Genomic DNA, 10,414 nt, shown 5'->3' on the forward strand with positions numbered 1-10,414 from the left:
TGTCTTAAGCACAGTGAGTTTTCCACTTAAATGGATCTGCGTGGGGTAAAATGTTTATGTGCTGTATGAACAGCATAACACAAAGCAGTAACTGAACTCTACTGGTAAGTGTCTACACTGTTAGCATTAGCAAAGAGAACCACCCTTACCCGACAAAGAAAAAAAGCACCAGCTGCAGAAACTTCAACCACAAGATTATGTGCGAGTGATGTCATGTTATTTGGACGCACTGTCTAACAGTTGATTTCTGATACTACAAGCACACATTCAACAAGAACGTTCAGATAAGTACACGCTTCCTGCAGTAAAGGCTGGCCAACACACACAGTAACATTTGCAATCATTACCACACATTACACACACACACAACGCCCCCATGCAATCACATGGACACTCAGAAGCACAGTCAAATATTTGTACATGCACACACACACATTTACATTCAAACATATTATTTATTCACATGATTTAACAAAGATGGCAACTAAAAAAATATGTGATCGACAATATCAGTTTATCGAATTGCGTTCCATATGTTACCCCACCTTAATGAGTACGTCTCCCCGTTTCCACCCAGACCGAGGACTATCTGAAGAGGAAGATCCGGAGTCGTCCTGAGCGCTCTGAGCTGGTCAGGATGCACATTCTGGAGGGTGAGTTTTTGGAACTGCACTTTTCGATTCAGAAGGATTGTTGTTGTCTGTTGGGTGAAATACATGACAATTTAAAAGCAACCATACAGAAAACAGGATGGAACAATTCTGTATGATAAGGTTAATGCATTTTTCTACTTTATGTTTACTTCGGACTTTGGTCTGAGGTTACCATTTTGCAGCACTGCATAAACTTTGCCTGATTTGACCACATAAGTCTGAAGTTACTTTAGAGTGAGTTTGAAATAAGGCTTTTCCCCTGCTCCTCAGCTGTATCTGCAGGTTTTCAAAAAGCTGAATATTTTTCCAATTTGAAGTCTCTGTGAGTTGACTTGGTGTTTGTTTTGTATACCAGCTTGGGACAGTCCAACTTTCTGTCCCAGAATTTATTTTCTTGTCGTACTGGTCAAAGTAGCAGCTGATTTGCTGTTTTTTCATTAACAAATTGAGCTTGAACTGTGATCCAGGAAGTTCAAAAAAAACAAAAAAAAAACGCCCGATTCTCAGTACCTGTTTCTTCAGAAGGTCAGATTCCTGTCTCTTCTCAAACGGACTATATAGATGAATGAATTTGCATGCGTTGTCCTGCGGTTTCCTCCACAGAGACGTCGGCAGAGCCGTCGCTGCAGGCCAAGCAGCTGCAGCTGAAGCGAGCGCGACTGGCCGACGACCTCAACGACAAGATCTCCCACAGACCAGGTCCCATCGAACTGGTCCACAAGAACATCCTGTCTGTCACCTGCCCTCTGCAGCACTCACTGCTGGGTAACTGCACACACCTCACAACGTCAAGCTTAGGGATGAATGAAGGTGTGTTTCATTGCCACTGTACCAGTGACTTAAACCTCTAAAATCTGATTCATACTCGGTCTGAACACACATTTAACTGAGCAATTACAACATCCGGGTATCTACACACACCTGTAATACGGTATTTTACGGGTGGGTGTATAATCACACACAGCTTAGCAGCTCCAGATTGCATCAGTCCAGTGGAGGTGATACCATAAAAATTAAACCACACAACCTGTGACTAACCACTAACCACTGTTACAGAAATGACACAAGTTTGTTAGGACATAGTGCTGTTTTGAAACTTGTTAGGATCTGCTGTGTTGCATGACTTCTCTAAAATTCTTCTTCTTCATTGTGTTTGACTGTGTTACATATTACAGTTGCCTTCTGGCCACAGCGGCTGTGAAAATTCTTAAATTTGTGGGGCATTTTCGGTCTTTCACTGGCCACAGACGTCACTGAATCTGAAAACGTTTCTGCTCTGTCACAGATTCTCCAAAGGGAGCCGGGGGAGAGAGCTCGTCTTTAGATGAAGACAGCAGTGATGCTCTCTCACCAGACCAGCTAACCAATCACGACTCTCCCCTGAGTGCCGTCCCTCAGCTGTCCCCCTCTGACGCACTGACCCAGAACGGGGATGTTTCTCCCACACAGGTACCGTCACAGGATGTCAATTAAATCCAATGAAGAGAGAGTCACTTAAACTTGAAATTACTCAAACAAAACAAATTTCAAATGCAGTAAAATTTGCCACAGCCATAAAAACAACAAAGCAAGCAATTAACCGCTGTTCTTTTTTCTCACTCCCTTGCTCAGCCCCCTCCTCCACCTCCTCCACCACCCCCTGCGCAGGTGAATGGCTCAGACTCCTCCCCACCCCCAAAATTGACAAATGGAACAACGATGACCTCAGCAAACTCCCGCCCCTCTACTGGCCAGGTCAAGGTGCGAAATCTCTCGTTACTTTCCTGTCTTCATACTGACAGTGATGGAACATTGGGTTGTTTCAAGCTGAACATCCTGCAGATTTGATGACTTGTGGATAAAAGTGACCTTAATCTCTATTTACGGAGCAGCTATAACCGGCTAACACTCCCTCATCTCTCTGCTTCCTTACATCCTCTTCCCCCGACCCCGTTTCTCACGTTCTGTCAGCAGTCTCAAGCTAAGACGAGTTCAGATCGTCCTCCACAGAGATCTAAGAAACCAAAGGACAGCAAACCCAAGGTCAGCAGGCTCTCAGTTTTGTTTTCATGTTTACAGGCACTGACAGGGGATTTATGGCTCTGACGGGTAATATCTATCAAAATAAGGGTAGCTGTTTCATTTTCAGACTGCTTTATGACAGTGGTTCCTCTTTTATGAATTTTTTTTAATTTTGATGATTGTGTTTTGTCTGATTTATTTCTCGTCTGGTCCATCAAGCTGCTTCCAAGACAGACAGAGAAGTATTGAAAGTGACTCCTCAGATTTGGAAGGGCCAGTTAAAGGGCGATGGTTTTGGTTCCTGTAGAACCAGGGAACCAGAGGCTTTTCTTTGAATTTAGTGTTTTGACATTTAGCCATAAAATAAGGAGAAATCCATCGTAGAAGGGGAAGAGATACCTCAGCTGAGCGTTGTAGTTATGCTATTACTGATAATTCCTCTCTTCGTCATCTGGGTGTAGGTGAAGAAGCTGAAGTACCACCAGTACATCCCTCCAGACCAGAAAGCAGATAAGGAGCGTCCGCCGCAGATGGACTCGTCCTATGCGAAGCTCCTACAGCAGCAGCAGCTCTTCCTGCAGCTGCAGATCCTTAGCCAGCAACAGCAGCACTACAACTACCACACCATCCTGCCCGCCCCGCCCAAGTGAGTGTCAAGCATGACAGTGTGTGTGTGTGTGTGTGGTGTGAAAGTGAGAAGCCTGCAGGCAGTTTTTATTATGACTTCCTGTCTTCTTCCAAACTTTTAACTGTGGCTTCCTGCTTCCACATTAGTGGTTTTTTCGTGGGAGGGGGTCTATAGAGCTCCGAGCTTAAAGCAGAAGTCCTGTGTGCAAATAGTAAATAGTCAATCTGAGCTCGGTGTAGCTTGACAGTAAACGTGTGACTTGAGGCATATGTTTAGATTCCTGCCACAATAAAACATAAAATGCCAGTAAAGAAAACTTTGTGTTATGGCTTTGGGTTTGTATAAAGGTCAGAACATTGAAGGAAATAAAACTGTGAATTACTGTAATGATACGACTGTAAAAATCTTACAATACATGGTCAAGAAAAAGTAATCTTAGAAGAAGGAACAGGAACATTTACCAGTTAGATTTACACAGACCTGTCCTGGAGAGATGGACGTTCATACTGTCTCGTTTTCTGTGTCCCCTCAGGCCTCCAACCGAGCAACCTCCCACAACCAACTCTGGACCTTCTCCCTCCCGCAGCGTTCCCACGACGACCACCACAACCCCTTCCAATCAGAGTGGGGCTGCCCGTCAGAGCCAGACTGCGGTGGGAGGGGCCAAACCCGGCGCACTGCCAGCCAACCTGGATGAGTTCAAAGTAATTTAAACAGACAACTTCACCCAGTGTCAGAAATTTAACTCAATATGTTTTTATGGGAGTAATTTTAACTGCATGTTTTAACCGCCACCTGCTGAAGGAGATCAGGAAGCGCGTGAGATTTTTGATGCATAAGTTTGAGAACCGGTTGACACGCAAGCCATCTCAAACACCATCTCTCTCAGTTTATATCATCTCAGAGGTTAACTGCAAAATTTGGCAGCTGACATTTATTAGTATTCAGTTACTGTCCCATCACACCTACTGTATATGCTCTCTGAAAGTCCCACTAAACCTTTTTGGCTTGTGACCCTTAAAAACAAATCAGTGTCTATATGCAGACCCACATCAAAGGTTTCGTCCTCATTGTGGACATGAGTTGTGACATAAGAGTGATTTTTGGTCTCAGCTCAGAGTGACTGGTTTGAAAAATGTGTAGTGGTCTGGACAGATCCAGTATTTTACAAGTAAAAAGAAAAAAAAATCAGAAATAGAACCATAATGTTAAGTGATTTTTTTTTTCTTAGCACTTTAATTATTTTTGTCAACCTCTCAGAGTAATCATGTGACCTTTTGGGGGTTCCCAAAAGGTCCCATGGGGGAACCTCTAAACTAAAAAAAGGTTCTCTGGCATATCAGTTGCTTTGTACTTTGACTCTGAGTCAGTGTCTGCTTTATGAGTATTATTCTGGTTTCTCATCTGCCAGGTCGCTGAGTTGAAACAGGAACTGAAATTACGTGGTTTGACCGTCTCAGGCACCAAGAATGATCTCATTGAGAGGCTCCGCAACTACCAGGAGCAAAATGGCGGCGCCACAGCGGCTTTCAAAAACGGCATATTACACCCGAGCCAGCAGGGCGCTAACTCGGCTGCTGGCACCATCACATCCTCTCCAACCACCACTACCACCCCTGATCACCTGTCAGGAGAGTGTGGCTTTAGGTTAGCTTTGTCCTCGTTGGCTCACGCGGTCCCTGGGAGAGTCATGCGTTTTGGCAGCACTAGCTCCAGCCCTCCTGTGTCGCCTACTCCATCTGAGAGGTCGTTGGCTGGGATGAGTCCAGATGAGACGAGCTGTAATGGAGACATGTTTGGAGAAATGGTGAGATGAAGCAGATATATACTATATTTATTGTTAAATTGTTAGCTGTTTGTTAATAACACTGGTGATGTTCCTTTGAGGCTTTCCCTAAATTCCTCTTCCTGTTTTGTCCTTGTCCCGGTGTCGATCAGGTGAGCTCTCCCTTGACCCAACTCACCCTGCACCCATCTCCTCAGCACCCGGCAAACATCTCTCCGCGCTCGCAGTCTCTCTCCAAGGTCAAAGAGGAGATCCAGAGCCCATGCAGCCTGTCCAGGTCTTCAGCTGTCTCGGGCCAGCCTCCGGAACCCCTGGCAGTGGTAACCATGGACACGTCCTCCATGGACAAGGACCAGATGCTCCAGGAGAAGGACAAACAGATCGAGGAGCTGACCAGGATGCTGAGGCAGAAGCAGAGGCTAGTGGAGACGCTCAGGTCCCAGCTGGAGCAGGGCAAGATGGCGGGCGGGGTAGTGGTGGAGAAGGAAGGAAGTGAGAGGAGCAAATCATCCCCAGAGGTTAAACTTCAAACTCTAATAAAAGCCTCGGCCATTCAACCCCCGACTCTCCCGAACGGCGTTGTGGTGAAGGTGAAGAGGGAGGTGGAGCCCGAGGAAGAAATGGAGGGAGTGACAGAGGAGGCCCAGGCAAAGAAGCTGGCCCAGCCGATGCAGTGCTCTCAGGAGACTCTGCACAAGCTGCAGCAGATTCATCGGCTGCAGGTCCAACAAGCCGAACAGCAGAAACAGCAGCCACAGCAACCCAAACAGCAGCAGAGCCAGGCGCAGCTGCAGAAAGCAGCAGAGGCTAAATCAAACCCTCAAAAACAACAACAGCAGAAGAAGGAAGCCCCGATCCTGCTCCGTCAGCAGCAGCTGCAGCAGCTCATCATACAGCAAACCCAACAGAAACAGCTCCAGGCCCAGTTAGCGCAGCAGACACTGGCCCAGCAGAAACTCACACAGCAGAAGCTGGTACGGGAGAACCAGCTCAAACAAACACAAGGGCAAGTTCAGCAGAACCAGCAGAAGAACCAAGTTCAGCTGAAGCAGGTTCAGCTGCAGATCCAGAACCAGACGGTGGCAAGCCAGAAGCCTGCAGTGAACCAAACCCAGCAGAGGAAACAGCAGAAGGCTCAGCAGAGGCAGCAGCAGAAACAGCAGACGGCAGCTGTCGCCACACAACAGGTGAACAACCTGTGGTTTTAGAAACGTGTTTGATTTCACCACATTCAGCAACATCATCAACATCAAACTCTAATGACTGGATGAAAGTAGAACTATCTCACAACCCTCCTTCTAATAATGTTGGCAGCTGACAGTGCTCATATGTTTAAGTTGAATTTTGTTGATCTTAAAATGATGTGAAAATAGTAAAAACAGAAAACTGTACTGTTTTGTTTCCATTTCCAGGTGACTCCAGTCTTCATCAACCAACAGAACGGCACTCAGATCCACACTCAGGCCATTTCATTAGACCTGCTCAAGGCCAACGGCACGCCCACACTGGTCACCGACAGCAACGGCAACCACTACCTGATCGCTCTCACCAGTCCCACCACAGACGGACAGAATGGAGTGTCCTCGTCGGCCAAAACCAATGGACGCATCACACTGCAGGTACAGTAAAATGTATATTCTCTGGTGTTCATATTGGGTTAAATATGTGATGAAATATTTATCTGCATCCTCCTCTGCGTGTTTTCTTTTTTGCAGAGATTGCAGTCCACTCCAACTAAACTCCCCAGCACTGAGAGCCAATCAAAAGAGCAGACGGAGGCCGAGCCTGTGAGCCAGCCAATCAAAAAGGTGCAACGATTTTGTCCGCACACGCAGTGTCAAGACACTGAACCCTAAATTTCTCCCACCGTGTGTACGCACAGGGAAAAAAATTAATCATTTCACCTAATGAGCTGTACTGTAACATACTGAACTGCAGCAGGACTGTTTTGCATCTTCCAGGCAGTGACATCTTCCTGCCACAAAGTGTCGCCACAAACACAGTTTAAAATAATCTAAATCAAACAGACTGTGGACTGGTGAAATATGGAAAAAGCAGCCTGTTATTCACAAATAACGCTTCATTATACAATCACAATTAAGTATTCAGCATGTTCGTGTTTGCTGTTGTCCAGTCTAAATATGTCTGTGCCGTGTTTTCCCTTCAGGGACAGAAGACGGGGCTGCACCTGGACACCAACGGTCTTCCACAGTCCAGCCTGTCGGTCACAGCTCCGCCAAACCTGCAGCCTTTCTTCGACGACATGTCAGACACTGAAAGCCAAAGCAACTTAATCTCATCTCTCAAGGTAACGCCGACGTCTCCTCTGTTCTCGTTAGCTCCCATCGCCATGGCAACTCTAGAGCTCGGTCTACTGCTCCACATGTTGCAAACTTCATTAATTTTTTTCCTCCTTGTTTCTTCTCTTTTCTTTTTCATTTCATCACTCCATCCGGGCAGAGAGAGGAGGTGTGTCCGCCTTACGACCGGCACACACTGTTCACCCCTCCCTCTCCCAAACCCAACACCTCCCTTCCTACTCAACACTCCAAAGTATGTCCTCCAGCATGTCTTTTCTTTCTGTCTCTCTCTCTCTCGTGGAGTTGTTCTTTTTTCTCTGTCCCTCGATTTTCTGTCCTATTTCTTCACACTTGGTTTTGCATGCACATTTTACTGAACCCAAAATACCTTGTTACACACACAGAGAATGATTGTAAACTCGTAGGATTCAGATGTGAGATATCTGCAGGTAGAAAAAGTGACCTGTTTCTCAGTCAAATGTTTCCAGTCAAGAGAAAGTGAGCGTTTTAGATTCTAAGTGACTAATTTCGAAACCAGTCTTCGTTTTATTTCTATAGATCCTGTACAACAGCATAAAACACAACCAAATTAAAACGGCTGCTTTTCTTTCTTTGACTCAGAATAGGCCGATTTCATTTCACAGAATATTGCTCAGGTTTTCATATGCAGGGTGAGGTGTGTGTGGGGGAGGGAGTGCTGTTTTAGAGAACGGAAAATGTGCTGCACACTGCAATGGAAGTGTGCTGTAAAAGTTCAGCTGCAATATGAACATTTGTCCACTGAAATAAGAAAAAGAACAAAGTGGGCCCAAAACAATGCGAAGTTTATCTCTGTGTTTCAAGACATGGAGTCTGTTTCAGTGTGGGTTTGTCATTTGTGCGTTGGGTTTGTGTACTTTGTGGCTGGTGAGTAATATGTTCCTCTGTGTTAGCAGGAGAATGGCGTGAACAGTCAGCAGATGGACGACCTGTTTGACATCCTGCTCAAGAGTGGAGGTAACAAACTGTCCCAAACACTCAGAGAAAGACGTCAGGAGTCTGTCGTCTCCAGTGTTGATGAGACTCTCTCTTTCTGTCCTCCTTCAGAAATCCCCGGCTTCAAGACCAACCCGGACCCTGCCCTCGCCCCTCTCCACTCAGACCCACCCTCCCCATCTTCTCCCCCATCTCCCCTACACCTCTCCCCTCCCACCCCTACAGAGCCCCTCATCTCCGCTCAGCCCCCCGTGGCAGCGCCCTGCACAGGCAGCGGACGCCTGGAGGACTTCCTGGAGAGCACCACAGGCGCCCCTCTTCTGGGCGTGGAGCCCGACGGCGGCCTGACACTGATCGACGACCTGCACAGCCAAATGCTGAGCACGCCCAGCATCCTGGACCACCCTCCCTCCCCTATGGACACGTCTGACCTGGGCTTCTCCCCCCATTCTACGGGGTTGGACTTTGGCGACCCCACCTTGGACAGCATGGACTGGCTGGACATCTCCATGGTGGGGAGCGCTAGCGGAGGGAGCGGGGGCGGCGGAGGGGGGAGAGGAGGAGGAGGGGGAGCCGATGAAGGAGACGGGGGGACGAGTCTGGCCCCGCTGGCGCCGCACACTCCGCCGAGCGTCTTCTCGGCTGATTTTCTGGACAGCACGGACCTGCAGCTGCAATGGGAGTCGTGCCTGTAGCTCCACGCGTAGATGGACGCACACTCGCTCACGCACTGTGTACAGGCTCTGTCTTTATTTCATGCACATACAGAAACCTTCTCTATGCTGTCTCCACCACTGCAGGGGTCACTGGCACATGCACACACACACACGCACACACATTTACACAGTTTGCCCTGTCTTTCACTGGCTGTTACTCTATGCAGGATGAGGTGAAATAAGAAAGGAACATAGAAATTAAATTCATAGAAAGGACTTGAACTTGGTGGGACTGACGTGGACTTTGTGGATTTTAATTCTATGGGAAAAAAAAAAATCCCTTCTCCTGTGTCCTGACCTGCATTTTATAACCGGGTGAAAGTGAACCAGCAGAAAACTGTAGGTCACTGTAATAATAACGTCATTTGGAAACGGTTTGAGATGAGAGCCGGGGAGAGACCGTCAGTGACGTTATCTCCTCGACGTAGCAGAGTGTGTGTCAGTGCCTCCCAAACTTTGCACTTATGCTGAATCTGATTGGTTTAAAGGAGGGAGGGGGCGGGGGGGGGTGTGTTCAGGTGTTCAGCCAACAGGCCGAATCTTAGGCGAGGCTGAGTGAACGCCACCATGTGTTGTTATTCATCAGCCGAGCCGTAGATGGCGTGAAAAAAGACAGGCAGCTGGTGGTGGCAACCTGAACCCCGCCCACACTGGTCAAAAATCAACCATCATTGGTTGAACGTTGCTATTGAAATGAACCATATCGGTGGCAACAGTTTGAATTGAAGCCTCATTGGAGGTTGTGTATTACTGGTAACATTATGGTAGACCACTATGTATTGCTGTATATGGGGTGTATATTATCAATTGTCCATATGACTATTTTTCTTTGCTGGTTGCTTTAGAGTCGAGCTGGCCGGCTGGGGAACATAGGGTGAGGGCGGGGCTTCCAAAAATACTTGGACCTTGTCGTTTTTTTAAAGAAAAAAAAGTTTAAAAAAAATAAATAAACATACCATAAAAACTCTAAGATGTGCCTGTTTTTCTTTTGCATGTTCACAACACATTAATATATACAAAATATATTTAATATAAACCATCAGTCAATCGAAAGATGGTTCGTTATTCAGATATTTTAAAAACATTTTCCACAATAAAAATCAACATGCTCACAACAACTATTTTACAGAGAACAACATCTAGGTATGCTTAATTACTGTTAAGTAGTTTATTATTGTGATAAGTAATTAGCTGATTAGTGCATCATTAATAACCTGCTCCACTGGTTTGAGTAATCCTGGTGATGAAGAGAAAGGCCACAAGATGGCGCCATTGTTAAGAAATCAGATGTCTTCACCCACCATGTAGAAGCTGTCCAGATATCAACAAGTGTGGTGGATGTCTTCAGATTTTAG

The 10,414-nt window shown here is 46.5% G+C and overlaps 1 protein-coding gene across 11 annotated transcripts in view; it reads left to right on the top strand.

Moving 5' to 3' along the window:
- Nucleotides 1–9,385, top strand: part of mrtfab (myocardin related transcription factor Ab) — a 40,097-nt gene extending 30,712 nt beyond the window's left edge. For 4 of the 11 annotated variants that reach the window (XM_041066524.1, XM_041066529.1, XM_041066528.1 and 1 more), the window contains 15 exons: nucleotides 578–653; nucleotides 1,257–1,418; nucleotides 1,939–2,102; nucleotides 2,265–2,393; nucleotides 2,604–2,675; nucleotides 3,116–3,300; nucleotides 3,815–3,986; nucleotides 4,694–5,089; nucleotides 5,221–6,255; nucleotides 6,481–6,687; nucleotides 6,784–6,876; nucleotides 7,236–7,376; nucleotides 7,529–7,621; nucleotides 8,301–8,364; nucleotides 8,455–9,385. In XM_041066524.1, coding sequence (XP_040922458.1) covers nucleotides 578–653; nucleotides 1,257–1,418; nucleotides 1,939–2,102; nucleotides 2,265–2,393; nucleotides 2,604–2,675; nucleotides 3,116–3,300; nucleotides 3,815–3,986; nucleotides 4,694–5,089; nucleotides 5,221–6,255; nucleotides 6,481–6,687; nucleotides 6,784–6,876; nucleotides 7,236–7,376; nucleotides 7,529–7,621; nucleotides 8,301–8,364; nucleotides 8,455–9,038 — 3,573 coding nt within the window. In that variant the 3' untranslated portion in view covers nucleotides 9,039–9,385. Of the gene's footprint in view, nucleotides 1–577; nucleotides 654–1,256; nucleotides 1,419–1,938; nucleotides 2,103–2,264; nucleotides 2,394–2,603; nucleotides 2,676–3,115; nucleotides 3,301–3,814; nucleotides 3,987–4,693; nucleotides 5,090–5,220; nucleotides 6,256–6,480; nucleotides 6,688–6,783; nucleotides 6,877–7,235; nucleotides 7,377–7,528; nucleotides 7,622–8,300 lie in introns of all 11 variants that reach the window. The other 7 variants (XM_041066530.1, XM_041066522.1, XM_041066520.1 and 4 more) reach the window with 6 other exon arrangements.
- The last annotated feature ends 1,029 nt before the right edge of the window (nucleotides 9,386–10,414 follow it).

The sequence above is a fragment of the Toxotes jaculatrix genome, chromosome 21 (assembly GCF_017976425.1).
Source record: "Toxotes jaculatrix isolate fToxJac2 chromosome 21, fToxJac2.pri, whole genome shotgun sequence".
Classification (NCBI taxonomy): Eukaryota; Metazoa; Chordata; class Actinopteri; family Toxotidae; genus Toxotes; species Toxotes jaculatrix.